The sequence below is a fragment of the Leucopleurus acutus genome, assembly GCF_964270905.1.
Source record: "Leucopleurus acutus genome assembly, chromosome: 14".
Lineage (NCBI taxonomy): Eukaryota > Metazoa > Chordata > Mammalia > Artiodactyla > Delphinidae > Leucopleurus > Leucopleurus acutus.
The window spans coordinates 63,244,594-63,264,192 of record NC_139156.1 but is presented as its reverse complement, the minus strand read 5'-3'; the positions used below and the strand labels follow the sequence as shown (position 1 = coordinate 63,264,192).

General features: G+C 37.0%; 1 protein-coding gene across 1 annotated transcript in view; it reads left to right on the top strand.

Annotated features, from left to right (window-relative positions):
* CCAR1 (cell division cycle and apoptosis regulator 1) overlaps positions 1-19,599 on the top strand; it is a 53,623-nt gene that overhangs the window by 12,793 nt on the left and 21,231 nt on the right. The window contains exons 4-15 of the mRNA XM_082855118.1: positions 288-332; positions 2,671-2,703; positions 5,162-5,355; positions 7,348-7,462; positions 7,559-7,751; positions 10,363-10,492; positions 10,750-10,911; positions 13,383-13,608; positions 14,198-14,311; positions 14,856-15,022; positions 15,757-15,967; positions 16,787-16,870. Coding sequence (XP_082711244.1) covers positions 288-332; positions 2,671-2,703; positions 5,162-5,355; positions 7,348-7,462; positions 7,559-7,751; positions 10,363-10,492; positions 10,750-10,911; positions 13,383-13,608; positions 14,198-14,311; positions 14,856-15,022; positions 15,757-15,967; positions 16,787-16,870 — 1,674 coding nt within the window. The remainder of the gene's footprint in view (positions 1-287; positions 333-2,670; positions 2,704-5,161; positions 5,356-7,347; positions 7,463-7,558; positions 7,752-10,362; positions 10,493-10,749; positions 10,912-13,382; positions 13,609-14,197; positions 14,312-14,855; positions 15,023-15,756; positions 15,968-16,786; positions 16,871-19,599) is intronic.

Sequence of the window (19,599 nt, the reverse complement as noted above, 5' to 3'; positions counted from 1 at the left end):
GGTGATAAAAATTCTTTATGCCCAGGACATACAGAGAGATGTAGTTGCATAGTCAAAATTCTTAAGTTCTTGTATCTTAATTATTTGAGTAAAATTCCATTCTTGATGAATCCCAAAGTATAAGTAATCATTATTTTGTTTATTTTAGATGAAGTGTAGATGTTCCAGAAAATTTCTTTTTAGTTTAATTCTGGTTATGTATTTGAATGTATATATATATGTATATGGCTTTTTGAGAATGACTAAAACTAATGTCCATATTTTTCTTTAAAAAATCTTTTTTCCAGCAATATTCACAACCTCAGCAGGCCTTGTATAGTGTGCAACAACAGGTTAGTTTATATTTTCCATGTTAAAAACTGATGTTTAAAAAGTCATTTGTTCCAACTGAATTTTTGTAGATTTTATTTCCCATCAGTAACCTTAATGTGTGATTTGAATTCTTTTGGGGTGGAGGAAATGTGGTAGGTAAAACGGAATGTCTCCAAGGGAGAGGAGGACAGGAGAGAGGTCCTGAAGACTCAAATCCTCATCTAGTAGCCAGTCCTTGTTACATGTTTCTAAGAAAGCATGCAGAAGAATCTGGAAAGAATCACTCTATTAATGAGTCTTTGGCCTAGTACTCTTATTTGAAACCTCTAGCCCTACTGTGCTGTACTGGACCACATGTGAAAATGAAAAGCTCCTTTTTCCCATTTGAAGCTAAACCGTAGACAGACCTTTGGCTTTCAGCCTGTATTTATTTAAAACAATGGAACCCTGCCTTTTTTTCCCCTAATGAAATTGTGTATTGAAACCTAATATATAAAATATAAAAATAGTGTTGAAAATGGGAGGAAGCCTCCCCTTGTAGTTCTCACCCCTATTCCCAAGGCACATTTGAACAATTTGAAAACTCCTTACTTAGACTGAAAGTTTCTTTGGCTCCTTTTCCCTAAGCTTATACTCTAATCGTATTCTTCAAGGGTTATTATATCTGGGATGGTAGAAAGAGGTAACAAAGTGAACCCAAGGAGAAGCATATCAAGCAAAGAAGAGTTTGACTTGCTCAAATCTAGATGGGTTCCAGTCTAAGCACCCATTCTAGGTTTTCCAGGGTTAAGAGGTAGTCTTTGTCCCTTCTCAGTGCCATTAAGGAAGCTTCAGGAAAGTATAGCAGTCAGGAGAGGAAAAGGGGATACAAGAGACAAGGACCAAAAACTTGGATCCAGAGACACTGTGGAGAAACAAGAGGCTTCTCAATCCATTAACACTTGTCCCTAGATCCATGCCCCAATTTCATCCTTGCCTGTTAGGTTTCAGAAGCATTTCATTTGCCCTGAAGATTATAGTGTCCCACTAATAATTGCTTTAAACTTCTAAAAAATTGATAAGAGATTGGGGTCCAAGTTGGCTATCTTGTTTTCAGGTACCCTTAGACTTATTTTAGTACTGTTAGGAAATACATTATTAAAGCCTGTGTTTTATTTTGAACCACATGAAAATGGCAATACTCAAATGTTCTTGCCCTAAAAAAATGCCATTATTCATCCATTCTTAACTTACAGAAAAATGGAAATTTGATAGATTTAACCTTTAATACATGTCGACCTAGGTAAACAGTGTTTTGAATTAGAATGTCATATAGATTGTTTTCTCCTAGCTTATTTTTAAGTCTGACAAAGATTTATTGGGAAGCTTATTAGTCATAGTAAATAAGAAGTCATGAACAGAAGAACTGTGATCTTCAGATTCTGCCATTGGGCTTAAAACACTAGTTAGAAGCTAATAAGCATTAAGGATGTCTCAAGGGAAATCTTACCTAAGTCCAAATCTTACCCTGACCAGGATATCCACAAACACAGAAATGATGCCCATGTTCTCCTCAGGCTGCTTACCTGGGCAGTAGGAAAAAAGACCTTTTCCTCAAGCTATTAAGCATCATCAGGAGATTCCTGCTCTTCTAGCTGTAACCATGGGACACTAGTGCATGATAGACAACTCCAAGCTGGGCAGCTTGAAAAGAATGCTGAAGGATGACAGGGAGCAAGCAGGGATAAGTATTTCTTTGGAGACCCTCCTGATGGTTAATACAGACACAGTCCTGAGGCTTCAGAAAGTTTACTTCTGTTCCAGAGTTTTAAAATTTCCCCTTTCCCACCAATTCCTTTTGCTTTCTGGTAATGTTATACTTTGCTATTGCCAGAGAAACTATGTCAGGGTGTATGGTCCTTTATGGTCCCCATACCTTTGGCAAGTCTGACTGTAAGGACTGCTTCTCATATTAGAGGGATATATATGAATTGGACAGTGAGTAATATTTTTGATACAGGTAGCTTACGGATGATATTGAATCATTTCTGTAGCATGGTAATTAATATGGGGCAGAAGTAGAAATTTACCCCTCTAGGGACTTGTGGGGTTTTTTGGTGGGTGTTATTCCTCTGAAATAACAAAAAAAAAATTCTTTATCATTACTGAATGAGTTAGTTATATTTAAAGCCTGCAGTTGTTAAAAATAGTTGTAGGAAACCTTATACCTAATGACCTCTGTTACTTTTCACATATTTCTTAATTAGAAATAAAGTACTTATTTAATAGGAATTTTTCCTTTTGTAAAACATCTGTGAAACAGCAGTTCTGATTGATTCTTTTATCTTTACTGCTTTTGTTTGTTTTTCCTGTTTTTAGTTGCAGCAACCTCAGCAGACCCTGTTAACACAGGTTAGTTTGGCATTACTTTATTTCTTATGAATATCTGAATGAAAAGTAGACCAAAGTTTTATTCCTGTTCTAGGTTTTCTTTCAGGTTTTTTTTTTTTTTAATATATTTATTTATTTATTTATCTGGCTGTGCCGGGTCTTAGTTGCGGCATGATACGTGCGGAATCTTTGTTGTGACATGAGGGATCTTTACTTGCAGCGTGCGGTCTCTTAGTTGTGGCATATGGGATCTAGTTTCCTAACCAGAGATCGAACCCTGGGCCTCCTTCATTGGGAGCGCAGAGTCTTAACCACTGGACCACCAGGGAACTCCCTCTTTCAGGGTTTAAAGATGAATATTTGTTGGATTCATGTAATAGTTTTAGCAATATAATGTTAAATAAAGATGGAAAACATGTTTTTGTTTTTCTTTTATGCTGTTTGATTGCTGTTCCTGCTGTGATCTAGTTTGAATAAATATGAGGTCTTATTTTAAATTTAATACTGATTTTGGCTTTTACATTTTCTTTGTAGCTAGTATTTTTAAGAATGTTTTTGTACGTGTTATATCTTTTTTACTTTGACCTTAGGAGGTGAGTTATTGTGTTGCATTATCAGCTTGATTTTTCAGCAACATTAAAAAGTTTGTCAACTTTCGATATGTAATGCTACTTTAGGCTTTGTGGACCACTTACAGTCTATGTTGCATTTTTTTTTTCTTTTTAAATAATTCTTTAAAAGTGTAAAAACTGGGAATTCCCTGGTACTCCAGAGGTTAGGACTCTGTGCTTTCACTGCCAAGGGCCTGGGTTCGATCCCTGGTCGGGGGACTAAGATCCCGCAAGCCACACGCCGCAACCTAAAAAGAAAAAAAAAAGTGTAAAAACGACCCTTGGCTTGTAAGTTTGTGTAAAGATCATAAGCTGTGGGCTGGATTTGGCCCGTGGGTTGTGGTTCACTGACCCCTGGTGTATGCAACTGTTAAAAAGAAAGCAGACCTTCTAATAATAACTGGAGACAGTGATTGCCCCATGGATAGGGAACTAGGTAGCTAAGGAACAGGAATAGGTGAAAAGCTTTTTACTGTATAACCTTTTGTACCTTTATAGTCTTGAACCTGTTAGTTACTTTAAAAAAATAAAGTATACTTCAGTTGAGAAATAAACCTCACTTTGTATTTATTAAAGAACTAAAATTGGGACTTCGCTGGTGGTCCAGTGGTTAAGACTGTGCTTCCATTGCAAGGGGTGTGAGTTTGATCCCTGGTCAGGGAGCTAAGATCCCACATGCTGCACAACCAAAAAAAAAAAAGAACTAAAACTGATGAACACCTACGTCCTATTTTCAATCTCCAATAGTAGGATTTTCAGACTGAATAGAAAAGCTGTAAAAGTTAGTCTTTGCTTAGAATAACACTTCCCAAAGTGTGCCCATAAAGCATTAGTGTCTTGTCTTACTATGTTAAAGAAACTTTGTGAGAAAATTTTGTGGCTACAGTTTAAGAAATGCTGAGTTCCTTTAATATATACATAGGACTTAACTTTTTTTTTTAATTGTAGAACTTAGAGACTTGCTTTATTGGGCAGGTGTTAAAACGAATTATGGAATTCATTTGAGTTGAAGAATCAGATGATCCTTTCTTTTTAATGGTTTTATTTCTGTTTACATACAGAAGTTTTAATCAGTAATATGTTGTTATTCATGTTTGATTGTGTCAGAAAAGACCAATGAAAGTGTTACCTTTCCTCCCAGTTTGAGATATAATTGACATATAACATTGTATTAGTATAAGGTGTACAGCATGATTTAATAATACATATATATTGTGAGATGATTTCCACAGTCAGTTTAGTTAACGTGCATCACCTCATGTAAGTGAATTTCTTTTTTCTTCTGATGAGAACTTTCAAGATCTACTCTCTTAGCAAGTTTCAAATGTAGGTTACAGTATTGTTAACCTAATCACCATCCTGTAGGTTACATCCCCACTGGAAGTTTGTACTTTTCAACCACCTTCACCCATTTCCCCCACCACACCCCCTCCTCTGGCAGCCACCAATCTGTTTTCTGTTTTTATGAATTCTTTGTTTTTTTTAGGATCCACATATAAGTGAGATCATATATATATTTGTCTTTCTCTGACTTATTTCAATTATCTAGGACTTTCCTGAGTCTTTGTTATGCCATTATGGATTTTGAATTTCTAAGAGGGGGCTAGAGTATGCGGTGTTTTTTTAACTCATTGCACTGTGGTGACTTTTTCCTGAAACGTCCTGTGGAAACTTTCATCTGAGGGAACTTAATCATGAAATCGATCAAAAATAACGTAATTTTTCAGACTTGATTTTCATCTTCAAGGTGTACGTATGTGTTTTCTAACTTCACATTGTTTTTAGCATTTTGAGCTATTTTTAACTAGTTTTAAGTTCTAGACTGCTTCATATCATTACCTTAATTTGGTGTTGATTTTGTTTTATAGCCGGCTGTCGGACTGCCTACAAGCCTTAGCTTGTCAACTCCTCAACCAGCAGCTCAGATAACTGTATCATATCCAACACCAAGGTCCAGTCAGCAACAGACACAACCTCAGAAACAGCGTGTTTTTACAGGGGTGGTTACAAAACTACATGATACATTTGGATTTGTGGATGAAGATGTATTCTTTCAGCTTAGGTAAACTTCATTAGGTGTTGACAAATGCCTTCTTGTATTTAGCATTAAGTATATTGATAAGACACCTACTTAACTGTGGCATGGAATTATGGTTTAGCTCTAATTTTCTGCTTTAATCATTCAACCTGTACCTGTGACTTTTTTTTAAATTAATTAATTAATTTAGGCTGCATTGGGTCTTCATTGCTGCACATGGGCTTTCTCTAGTTGTGGCGAGCAGGGGGCTACTCTTCGTTGTGGTGCGTGGGCTTCTCATTGCGGTGGCTTCTCTTGGTGTGGAGCACAGGCTCTAGGCACACGGGCTCGGTAGTTGTGGCTCGCGGGCTCTAGAGCGCAGGCTCAGTAGCTGTGGCGCACGGGCTTAGTTGCTCTGTCGCATGTGGGATCTTCCCAGACCAGGGCTCAAACCCATGTCCCCTGCACTGGCAGGCAGATTCTTAACCACTGTGCGAGCAGGGAAAGTCCCCTGTGACATTTTTTGATGGAGAATGTGACTGAAGATACCTTTTTATTATTGAACAAAGTAGTCATCATGAATTCTTTATAAATGTTTTGTAGGAGTGAGTTTACATTTCTAGCTATTCATGAGCAGACTTACAGTGAGATTAAAAATTGAAGGGGTTGGGCTTCCCTGGTGGCGCAGTGGTTGGGGGTCTGCCTGCCGGTTGAGGGGACGCAGGTTTGTGCCCCGGTCCGGGAGGATCTTGCATGCCGCAGAGCGGCTGGGCCCGTGGGCCGTGGCTGCTGGGCCTGCGCGTCCTGAGCCTGTGCTCCACAGCGGGAGAGGCCGCGGCGGTGAGAGGCCCACGTACCGCCAAAAAAAAAAAAAAAAAAAAAATGAAGGGGCTTCCCTGGTGACGCAGAGGTTGAGAGTCCGCCTGCCAATGCAGGGGACACGGGTTTGTGCCCCAGTCCGGGAAGATCCCACATGCCGCAGAGCGGCTGGGCCCGTGAGCCATGGCCGCTGAGCCTGCACGTCCGGAGCCTGTGCTCCGCAACGGGAGAGGCCACAACAGTGAGAGGCCTGCGTACCGCAAAAAAAAAAAATTGAAATAGTCATATGCCTTTTAAAATTTAATCTTTTGTTTGACATATCTAATGACATGTATGTAAAATATTTTAGTTGAAAAAATGATAGGATTAAATGACTTGGGCTTCCCTGGTGGCACAGCGGTTAAGAATCCACCTGCCAATGCAGGGGACACGGTTCGAGCCCTGGTCCGGGAAGATCCCACGTGCCGTGGCGCAACTAAGCCCATGCACCACAACTACTGAGCCTGTGCTCTACAGCCCACAATCCACAACTACTGAGCCCATGTGCCACAGCTACTGAAGCCTGCGCACCTAGAGCCTGTGCTCTGCAATAAGAGAAGCCATGACAGTGAGAAGCCCGCACACTGCAACTAGAGAAAGCCCACGCCCAGCAACGAAAACCCAACGCAGCCAAAAATAAAATTAATTAATTAATTAATTAAATTTATTTTAAAAAACAGAATAAATGACTAATCAATGGATTTGAAATAGTATTTTGTTAGTGTTGTGGTGGTTGCAGGAAATATATATTTCCTTAGTTATTTCAAATGTATTTCTAATTAGCTTCCTTAGAAATACTTTGGGAAATTAAGTTTAATTACTATATAAGCTTTTTCTGTACAAGTGGGTCTCCTGTTTTCCATCTTTTCTGCATTTCTCTCTTTCCAAAGCCCAAGGCAAATCTTACTCTTGGGTTATAAAAGAAAGTGCTTTAGAGGGAGGGACACACTATTAGGAGGATACAGGGTAGAAAATTATCTCTTTCACTTGAAACGGTTTATAAAGCAAGGTTGAAACACGATCAGTTCTAAAAATAAGTCTAGGAGGTATGTCTATTTTTTAAAAGAGCTTTTTAGGCTTCCATTTCTGGTATAGTTTACTTTAAAATGCTAAATATATAAATCTTTTTTGGAGGAATCTCTTCTAATTGTGTTTGTATTTACCTTAATTTTTTTTTAGCGCTGTCAAAGGGAAAACCCCCCAAGCGGGTGACAGAGTATTGGTTGAAGCTACGTACAATCCCAATATGCCTTTTAAATGGAATGCACAAAGAATTCAAACACTACCAAATCAGGTATATAAAACAGGTATTATGAAAACTTGGTGGTTGGGTCTTCCAATTTACAAAGATTTTTCTTTTTAAAAATTTTTTTTCTTTATTTTTGTTAAGAATCAGTCGCAAACCCAACCTTTACTGAAGACTCCTCCTGCCGTACTTCAGCCAATTGCACCACAGACGACATTTGGTGTTCAGGCTCAGCCCCAGCCCCAGTCACTGCTGCAGGCACAGATTTCAGCAGCCTCTATTACGCCACTATTGCAGACACAGCCCCAGCCTTTATTACAGCAGCCACAGCAGAAAGGTATTACATGCAATGTATCTTTTCCTTTTAGGGTTCAGACTAACACACAAATGTTCGGTTATTGAAATAATGAGAGTATGGTATTAATTACAAAAAAGGCAGGAACTTCCAGAATACTTGAAAGGAAACTTAAATATCTTGTGTTAAGCACTTCTACTTGTATAGCGATTTGGAAGTGTTTTATTTTATTTCTCTTATTCAAAGACGTACTCTTTGTGAACTTAAATATCAAAACTAATAATCCCCTGTCCCCCTATTGGCATCTTATCATTTACGGAAGAAAATGTTTTGAGCCTTATTTTCTTAATGAACATAACATTTTATATACATGTAGAATCTGGTGGCAGCACTTTACTCATTGAACCATAGTGCATCAAATAAATGAGCTGTGTTTTATTTTTTTCTTTTTTTTTTTTAAATAAATTTATTTATGGCTGCGTTGGGTCTTCGTTGCTGCCCACAGGATTTCTCTAGTTGCGGAGAGTGGGGGCTACTCTTCGTTGTGGTGCGCGAGCTTCTCATCGTGGTGACTTCTCTTTGTTGCGGAGCACGGGCTCTAGGCACATGGGCTTCAGCAGTTTGGGCTCGCGGGCTCTAGAGTGCAGACTCAGTAGTTGTGGCGCACGGGCTTAGTTGCTCCGCGGCATGTGGGATCTTCCCAGACCAGGGCTCGAACCCGTGTCCCCTGCATTGGCAGGCGGATTCTTAACCACTGCGCCACCAGGAAAGTCCCTGAGCTGTGTGCGGGTTTTTTTGTTGTTGTTGTTTTTAATTTATTTATTTTTGGCTGCATTGGGTCTTTGTTGCTGCACGCGGGTTTCTCCCTAGCTGTGGCGAGTAGGGGCTGCTCTTCATTGTGGTGCACAGGCTTCTCATTGCATTGGCTGCTCTTGTTGCGGAGCACGGGCTCTAGGCATGCAGGCTTCAGTAGTTGTGGCACGTGGGCTCTAGAGCGCATGCCCAGTAGTTGTGGCGCGTGAGCTTAACTGCTGCGTGGCATGTGGGATCTTCCCGGACCAGGGCTCAAACCCGTTTCCCCTGCGTTGGCAGATTGATTCTTAACCACTGCACCACCAGGGAAGCCCTGAGCTGTGTTTTAAATTTTCTTTTGCAAATTGATAATTTGAAACTCTGTACGTTTTCTTATCAAAATAATATTATAAATGATAGCCTTGACTTTAGCAGAAGTCTGCTTAATTGGTATTTTTTTAAAATGTAATTGTGGCATTTTCTCTTATCATAAATTGACACAAATATAGCAAAGTTATAAAACAGATTTCAGTGTAATGAGCTATTAAAATGAGCACCCGTGTAATCACTACTTGTTAACTATTTTTCTTTTTTAATAGTTTTACTCTAAGTATGCATGCTCATAAATATACTTTAGCTTTGTTTGTTTTTGAATTTTACATAATGTGTGATTCCACCTATAGAATCTTTTCTGTAAGACTTTTGTTCAACATTATGTTTTAAAGTTTTTCATATTTATTCCATGTGGCTCTAGTTTCTTTGTTTTCATTATTGCACAATATTCCATTGTATGACTATTGTACAATATTCTGTTGTATAAATATTGTACAATATTCCATTTTATGAATATTGTACAGTTTATATGTTTTTCTTTGCTAAACGTTTGGATTGTTTCTAGTTTTTGTTTTCTGAAAACACTGCTGTGAGTGGTCATAATGCAAGCATTATGACATTTCACCCCTGTTTATATTAAGCATGCCTTTCCTAAAAGAGAATCCTTTCCTATATTACCAGAATCTACTGTCACTTCTAAGAAGAAGCATTTAGATACCCTGTTTATATTCAGACCTCCCCAGTTGTCTCCGAAATGTCTTTTAAAAAGGTTGTTTTTTGTTTCCTAAATGAAAAGGTAGTCAAGTTTCATGTGTTGTATCTGGTTATGTTTCTTTAGTCTTTTTTATTCCAAAATGGTTTCCCACTTTTTGTTTCTTCGTTTATAACATTGACTTTTTAAGAAATTGGTCTAGTTGACTTGTAGATTCTTTCGGAATGTTGTGTTCTGGATTTGTCTTGATTCCTTGTGATATTTTCACCTTGTTTCTCATTCTGCCATATAAACTATAAACTAGAAGTTAAGTCTAAAGGCTTTTGGCAAGACTACATTATAGGTGATGTTTTCTAATTCATACTGCATCATACTAGAAGGCACGTGTAGTTAGATTCTTCTACTGTTATTGATGTTAAATTTGATTACTTGGTCAAGTGGTGGCCGTAGATCTCTCCATTATAGAGGTTCTTTTTCTTTGTGTGGATAATGTCTGGATGATACTTTGGTGCTCTGCGAATGTCTTGTTGTATAGCGGTCTTTGGTTTAATATCTGTAGGTCAGAGATTGGCAAACTACACCTCTTGGATTTGGTCTGTGACCTGGTTTTCTATGGTCCCTGAGCTAAAAATGGTTTTTACATTTTTAAACAATTATTTTAAAATATACAAATATGCAGATGGTCTCTACCATTTACCATTTATGGGTCACAAAACCTAAAATATTAGCCGAATTTTTCTGTATAAAATTTGACCAAGTAATGCTTTTGAGCTTCATTTAAATAAATTAAAACATCTTTTTCTGTGTCTTTTAAAGCTGGTTTATTGCAACCTCCTGTCCGTATAGTTTCACAGCCACAACCAGCACGAAGGTTAGATCCACCATCCAGATTTTCAGGAAGAAATGACAGAGGGGATCAAGTGCCCAACAGAAAAGATGACCGAAGGTATGTTTTTAAAAGTATACTTTTGATGGTGGTGATGGTTGCACAGTGTGAATGCACTTAATGCCACTGAACTGTATACTTCAAAATGGTTAAAATGGTAAGTTTATTATATTATTTATATTTTACCACAATTTTCAAAAAGTTATTAAAAATGTATACTGTGGATTTTTGCTTATATTACCTGTGACATTAATTTCACTAAAGAACTCTTCAGTAATGCCAGAAATAATAGTAATTTTAGAAAAATTTGCTTTAAGTCGTGAAAGGGAGAGAGAAAGACGTAGATCCAGAGAAAGATCTCCTCAGAGAAAACGTTCCCGGGAGAGATCTCCTCGAAGAGAAAGAGAACGGTCACCTCGGAGAGTTCGACGTGTTGTTCCACGTTACACAGTTCAGTTTTCAAAGTTTTCTTTAGATTGGTAAGTTCTTTTTTTCCCCATTGTTTTCTTAAATTACTAATTTCATAATTTTGTGTAATTTGGAGGAATGTGATACATTGAGAGATATTTTTCTTACAACTTTCATTTCCTGACATTTGGTGCTCTTAGTTATATAAGGGCAGAAATGCAGTTGAAGTAGCATTTTAGTTCTTTGCAAGAGTGCATTATTTTCATACACTCATTAAAGATACCAGCCACTGAAAAAGGCAGCCCCTCTGTAATGGAGTAGTTCCTTAAAGGTAAAATTATTTAAGATTCAGATTTATTGATAACTTTACTAAGGGCATACATAGTTCATTGTGTATGATGAAGTAATGATACAGTAGTAACCAATTATTTTAAGTTAGCTGTGGCCATGTAGTATAATAGAAACACAGGTCTACATATATACTCACAAGACACGTAACATATACACATATGTGTGTATACATCAATACATTTTTTAGCCTTTGAAATCAGAGGTAAGTAGAAAGTTACCAAGAATTTCTGAGCTTCACTTGTGAAATGGAACTTATATCAACTAGCAGAATTATTGTGAGGTTGAGTTGATTTCATGTATCTAAAGCACTTATAACCCAGTGTATGGCAGTTGTAGATACTCAGTGGTGGTTGGGATGTGGTGACCAACTAGGTAATAGCTGGAAAATCCTAATTCATGTAGAGGCAAATTGGTAAATGACTAATTTGCTCTAATGGAAAGGAAGAATCATCTAAAGGTCTTGGGGCTGGCAATTGTGTGTAAGATAAATTAATAGATGGAAAAAACAAATTTACAGTAAAATAAGAAAAATGAATCATTAATAGTGTTTAAAGCTGTTCGGCATAGGAACAAATAACTGTGCGCAGTGTCTTGAGAGGGTATTGCTGCATTTCAACAAAGTATAATAATTAATATTCATAATACTGGCCTACAAAAGTTAAAATTTCTATTTATTCAGTTCTAGATTGAGTAAATCAGTGTAGTATTTAAGCTACTCAGTGCCCCAAAAAATCTTGCTTGATGACTTTGCTTAAATGTTAATGTAGTAGATGTTCATTTACTCTTGCATGTGGTCAAATCATCAACTATTCTTAATTTTTACTAGTTTTCTTGTTATCCCTGTTTACTTGTATACTTAAAAACTATCTTGTCTGCATATTTCAGAGAAATTCATTGGAAACAAAACCACTTCTCCAGCCCCAGAAATATTAACTAGAGCAGCTCTGCTTTTAAACTCATCTGTTCCCAGTCTAGAATGCTATTCTGGGAGGAGCTGATACTTAGGATATAAATTGAGCAGCTGTCTTTCTCCTTCCAAGTTAAATCTTCACAGTTTCACTTCATTACTTTTTTGCTGTACGCGGGCCTCTCACTGTTGTGGCCTCTCCCGTCGCAGAGCACAGGCTCCGGACATGCAGGCTCAGTGGCCATGGCTCGCAGGCCCAGCTGCTCCGCGGCATGTGGGATCTTCCCGGACCGGGGAACGAACCCGTGTCCCCTGCATCGGCAAGTGGACTCCCAACCACTGTGCCACTAGGGAAGCCCCATTCTATATTTCTTATTTTTAGGTTTCACATAAAAAGACATCCCTGTAGATATATTAGTTCATATTACGTACTCTTGCCTTTAGTTGTCATTTGAAAGGACGGTGTAGTTATCTTTTCATCTTACAGACTATTGGTGTTTTCCACTCTTCCTTATGCTTTTAACAGAAATCTCTTGGCCTATTAACCAGATTGATTTACTTTTGAGTTTCTCTCCTTTAAAAGCTCTGTTTCTTAGGAAAAAGTAAATCGTCCTTTAAAAAAAAAAATTCATTATGCCAGATTTAAAAGGCAAGAAACTTATCCTCTCTTTACATAGTAAATAATCAGGTATGGATCTTAATCATTAGATAGAGAGGTATGGAGATGTGGATAATCCAGAAAACGTTTGGATTTTGTTTTCATGTAGACTTTTATATTTAATTTTAAATTAACTATGCCTGATCTGGGATCTTACTGTAGAATAAAGGTTGTATTTTTTCCGACACTGTATAAACCTGATTGAGGAGCACTCATACTAATTGGTACCACTCTTATTCCTTTTTTATGTCCATTTTATATGAATCATAATTTTCTCAAAAATGCAGCTTCAACTGAGGCAGAATTGCTTTTGTTCAGATCTTTTCTGGAGCTTGAAGTTATTTCAAAGGGTCTTGTCTAAATGAATTTTAAGCTACACACAAAAAATGAAATAACGGTAACACGTAGATACTAGTTATTTATTCAAAGCTGTAAGTAAACATATTTGAAAATGACATTTTCATGTACTTCTATGTAAATCTATAGCTCATTCATTAACAGTGACTGTTCATTTTCAGCTGGCTGTTAACTGTATCAGATTATATATTTAGCTTTAGAATTGAATGAATCTTTGCATAGTATTTGGTGTTAAGGCTCTTTATTCACTCCTTATGTCTGTTTTTCAGTCCTAGTTGTGACATGATGGAACTAAGGCGCCGTTATCAGAATTTATATATACCTAGTGACTTTTTTGATGCTCAGTTTACATGGGTGGATGCTTTCCCTTTGTCAAGACCATTTCAGCTGGGAAATTACTGCAATTTTTATGTAATGCACAGAGAAGTAGAGTCCTTAGAGAAAAATATGGCCATTCTTGATCCACCAGATGCTGATCACTTATACAGTGCAAAGGTTTGTATTCTGTGATACACAGCTAAAATTTCTGAGTAGTTATTCATATTAAGAATGTATGTGGAATTAATCTTCAGAAAGTGGTTATTACATTTAAGATCTGAATGCCTGTGTTTTCTTCTTGTCTCCCAGATTCTGTTTTGGTTATTTAAGTAATTTAACCTCTTTTTGCCTTAACTCTTGAGCTGTAAAAATATTGTTATTGCTTTAACATTTTGAACCTTATAAAAATGTGAAGATGAAGTTCATTTTATTGAGCTTTTTGGAATGTTCTATGACTTCTGGTAGCCCCAGATAAAAATGTAATGTTGGGTGAATGCACTATATGTGAGTCTTCAGGGTAACATTCAGTACATTGTTTATGATCAGTAGTTTTCTGCTATTCGAAAAACATTGATCAAAAAGCATTCCTTGAAAAGTTAAAACTATGTAATTATAAGGTATCTAATACCATTTCTGCTATAGTGTTTTACTTTCCATTTTTATAAAAAACTTCAGATATCTATTATGTAAGGATAATTAGTAGTGCTTCTCATTTTTTTACATTACTTTAGACTTTTGACAGGATTGAATTATTTGACTATAATAGGTAATGCTGATGGCTAGCCCTAGTATGGAAGATTTGTATCATAAGTCATGTGCTCTTGCTGAAGACCCACAAGAACTTCGAGATGGATTTCAACATCCTGCTAGACTTGTTAAGGTAAAGTGAAACATTTATTTTAACTTTAGGTGTATATTTGCTTTGCTTAGTTCTAACTGTGTATATATAGAATTTAAAAATACTACCATTTAAATTTTGTTGATTTGTTTTATATCTAATTTTAATATAGTTATGGCACTCAATGATGTAGATGTTTTTCTCATTGCAGATTAACGGCTATATCTTATTTGTATGTCACTAGTTCAACTGTCGTTTTGATGTTTTATATTTGAAGCATAGTAAAATCTTAGTGATAATGGGTTTAGTGTATCAGGATGCTCTTAAACTTTGAATTATAGCTTGTTTCTTTAAAAGAACTTTTTATCTGAGGAAATATTTTAGAAGGATGAGTTATGATGTATAAATCCTATTCCATTGCTGAAATGCAGTGTGGAACACGATGAACTGAACTCTTCCTTGACTGACAGATACCCGAGGTAGTAAAAATGATATTAGAAAGGTTTGTTCCTTTACTTTTCCAGTATTTCATTTGTAATTTGACAAGTTGCATAATATATGTAAATGATTCTTTGTTTTAAATTAGTTTTTAGTGGGCATGAAAGGCAAGGATGAAGCCATGGCCATTGGAGGCCACTGGTCTCCTTCGTTGGATGGACCAGACCCAGAAAAAGACCCCTCTGTGTTGATTAAGACTGCTATTCGTTGTTGTAAGGCTCTGACAGGCATTGATCTAAGTGTATGCACACAATGGTAAGTACCAATTCATTTCTTGATTAGAAATGTTTTTCTAATAGTTATATAGATGTTCTTGTCTATCAGCCTTCTCCCCCACCCCTTATTTTAGCAATCTTGATCATGCAGGTAATCTCAAAGGAAAATACTAATTTTAGCAAAAGTTTATTTGGTGCCAAAAATGTTTGGGGGAAAAAGGATTAAGAACTAATCAAAATAAACTGAAATTTTTAATGTTTTGTTATGCTGAACTTTGGAAGTTGGATGTATGTTGAAAATATTTTTCATTTCATGCATAGCTGGAGAAGATCGTCAAGAGAGAACTTCATTTCATTATAATTCTTTTGTTATAAAATGATGTAGTTGCTGATTATTTTTGTTCAGCCATATTTTCTCTTGAGGCTTATTTGTCCTGTGTATTTTAGTATATTTCTTGTGACTTAATTGAGAATATTCTTTTTTTAGCACATGAAATCTGAACAGCTATCCAGCTTCTTCAGGTATTCTCTAAAATATGGGTAGCTCTGTAATCAAACTTTGAAAATGCCTTGGGGAACATATTCTTCTTTTAACCATAAAATATTGTACAAATGTACCAAAAGAGGAACTATGGCTTCTATAATTTTTTTTTCTTTAGACCAACCTCAAGTTCTTGCAGCAAAATTTCTTTACTTGATGTGCTACAAGTGAACTAGGGTCTTTAAAATGTATTTTAGAATTTTTTTTCCAACATGCTTCTTCCCTTGCAACAGGTACCGTTTTGCAGAGATTCGCTACCATCGCCCTGAGGAGACCCACAAGGGGCGTACAGTTCCAGCTCATGTGGAGACAGTGGTTTTATTTTTCCCGGATGTTTGGCATTGCCTTCCCACCCGCTCAGAGTGGGAAACCCTCTCCCGAGGATACAAGCAGCAGCTGGTCGAGAAGCTTCAGGGTGAACGCAAGGAGGCTGATGGAGAACAGGCACTGAACGCTAATCCCTTTTTCTATTTCCGCTTCTCACAGGCACAGGAACACAGGCACAAATGCACACCACACACTACATAACAAACACACATGGAGGAACATAACTGGTAACAGCGACTGGTAATCCAGCTTTCAGCAGTATAGTTGTATGTTCTTTTCTCTTAAAAAAAAAAATCTGTCTATTATGCTAACTTTAAGAGTGCTGAGACCTCAAAGGAAAATAAGTTGTGCTTAAATTGCACAGAATTTTGTTTTTATCATAGGTCTAGTTGCTGGAATCTGGGACCAGTTGTTGAGCAAGATTCAGTATTAAGCCATTTTAAACATTTTGCCATTTTCTAAAATTTAAAAAATTTTCTCTTTCACGGTCATCAGTTCTAGTCATGGATATTTGAAATTGGACAACCACAAGTCTGAGAGATTTGAAATTTCAGGCTATGTGGCATCGTCTTTGGTACATTTGAAAGGTCTGACTAAATCAGTCTTAACTTTGGGTGGCTTGAAAATTGGGGCAAGATCACACACTGTTTGGTTAGTGGAGATCGGCAGTGTTTGTGCATCCCTGATATCCTTTGTGTTGTAATTTATCACCCTTTTGTGTTTCACAGATCTGGCTTTGATTGGCTGATGAGTGTCTTTGTGATCAGTTAAAAGTGGTAGAATGTATGTACGTGGACTTGCCTAAATAATAACTTTAGGAGAAGACAATCTGAAACATTTGTGACCTTGCACAGATCAGCAACAGACTTTTAAAAGTAAATTACCTTTATTTTAAGGTTTCAGAATAGTAATTCTGTTCTTTACTTTGTATATCAGGATGAAGAAGAGAAGGATGATGGTGAAGCTAAAGAAATTTCCACTCCTACCCATTGGTCTAAACTTGACCCGAAGACAATGAAGGTAACTTTGAAAGTAATGGTATTTAATTTGAAATCTCTGAACAGGAATAGAGGATGTTGTGGACAGTAGTTTTTCAGATATAAGCCATTAGAAATGAAGTCCACTGGTTTTATATAAATATTCTTCGTTGTTTTTGTGTGTGTGTGTGTGTGTCAAAATTAAATAAAAAGTGACTTCATACATCAGTTCAGCCACTGTCAAATGTAATATACATGTGCCTATAGTATGAGCAATATTTGCTTTTTGCTTTGGGAACTAACCAAGAGGTGGAATTTCTGCACTTAATTAACTTAAATTCAAGCAGAAGGAATGAAACATAGGAAAAAGATTATGCAGTTTTTAAATAAAATTTAAAAATAAAATGTGGACTGATATACATCTGAAATAGGAAGAAGATAATTTAAGAGGCTTTTTTGAAAATCTTTGATTAACCCATCATACTAGTTTGTTTTTGCTCCCCATCGTCTTTGGACCTATTATCTTTTTGCAGTTTTGCATCTCTGGGCCTATATTGTGAATGTAGATCCATAGATTCTACGTACATAAATTCTACATAGATCAGAAGATCAGAAGCTGGCTTGCTTTTGCAACTTCCTGTTTAACACATAAAAGCTGACCTTTTTATTAACTTCTGTCCTCAGCAAAATACAGGTTTTTTTCTTTTTTATGAAAGTCTAGTTTTTAAACCAGCATTGCTTTGTTTGTTTGTTTGTTTGTTTTTTGCGGTACGCGGGCCTCTCACTGTTGTGGCCTCTCCCGTTTCGGAGCACAGGCTCCGGACGCGCAGGCTCAGCGGCCATGGCTCACGGGCCCAGCCGCTCCACGGCATGTGGGATCTTCCTGGACCCAGGCACGAACCCGTGTTCCCTGCATCGGCAGGCGGACTGTTAACCACTGCGCCACCAGGGAAGCCCAACATTGCTTTTTTAGTAGAGAATGTGTATCATAAGAATGTGCTCTTCTTACACTATGCCAAGTTATTTTCCTCAACATCAGGTTTCATATAGAGTGCTATAGATTCAGAAAGTTAGATTAAGCCTGCACTCCAAGGACTTTTTGTCAAACTGATGGCTCTGCTATTGTTTCTTATTTTAAAGTTTGTATTCCTTTTCTTCTTTTTATGAATAGAAATTTATTATTTGTAAAGCACATTTCCAATAAAATTGGGATGATTTTCAGTATCTCTCCCTTAATAAAGAAAAATTTTAGTAAACAAGATGACAAATTACCCATATTATCGCGAGAAATTTTTTTTTCTTTTTTAACATCTTTGTTGGAGTATAATTGCTTTACAATGTTGTGTTAGTTTCTGCTGTATAACAAAGTGAATCAGTTATACATATATCCCAATATCCCCTCCCTCTTGGATCTACCTATCCCACCCCTCTAGGTGGTCACAAAGCACCGAGTTGATCTCCCCATGCAATGCAGCTCCTTCCCACTAGCTGTCTATTTTACATTTGGTAGTGTATATATGTCATTGCTACTCTCACTTCGTCCCAGCTTACCCTTCTCCCTCCCCATGTCCTCAAGTCCATTCTCTACGTCTGCATCTTTATTGCTGTCCTGCCCCTAGGTTCATCAGAACCTTTTTTTTTAGATTCCATATATATGTGTTAGCGTACGGTATTTGTTTTTCTCTTTCTGACTTACTTCACTCTGTGTGACAGACTCTAGGTCCATCCACCTCACTACAAATAACTCAATTTTGTTTCTTTTTATGGCTGTATAATATTCCATTATATATATATGTGCCACATCTTCTTTATCCATTCATCTATCGATGGACACTTAGTTTGCTTCCATGTACTGGGTATTGTAAATACTGCTGCAGTGAACATTGTGGTACATGACTTCTTTTGAATTACGGTTTTCTCAGGGTATATGCCCAGTAGTGGGATTGCTGGGTCATATGGTAGTTCTGTTTTTAGTTTTTTAAGGAACCTCCATACTGTTCTCCATAGTGGCTGTATCAATTTACATTCCCACCAACAATGCTCTCCAGCATTTACTGTTTGTAGGTTTTTTGATGAAAACTTGTATTACTTTTGATTATAAATATAAGGCATGCTTATTTTAAAAATTGGTGTATGCATAAAAAATTGAAGAAAAAAATTTCTCAAGCCTTTCATTCAAACACAGCTTTTCTTTAAAATTCTATGCATTTATATATGGAATTTAAGAAAAAACAAAACTGTCATGAAGAACCTAGGGGTAAGACAGGAATAAAGACTGTGTCCTACTAGACCTACTAGAGAATGGACTTCAGGATATGGGGAGGGGGAAGGGTAAGGTGTGACAAAGCGAGAGAGAGGCATGGACATATATACACTACCAAACGTAAGGTAGGTAGCTAGTGGGAAGCACCCCCTTAGCACAGAGAGATCAGCTCGGTGCTTTGTGACCGCCTGGAGGGGTGGGATAGGGAGGGTGGGAGGGAGGGAGACACAAGAGGGAAGAGATATGGGAACATATGTATATGTATAACTGATTCACTTTGTTATAAAGCAGAAACTAACACACCATTGTAAAGCAATTATACTCCAATAAAGATGTTAAAAAAATTCTATATTATTTTCCATTATATTTTCTGGGTACAAGCTGGTTGGTTGGTTGGTTGTTTGGTTCTAATCATGTTGCGTAAAAAAGTTGCTGTCTCCTTTTCAATTAATAATAGAGTTTCACATGTAATTATTTTTAAATGTTCTATACTGTTCCATTTAGTTGAT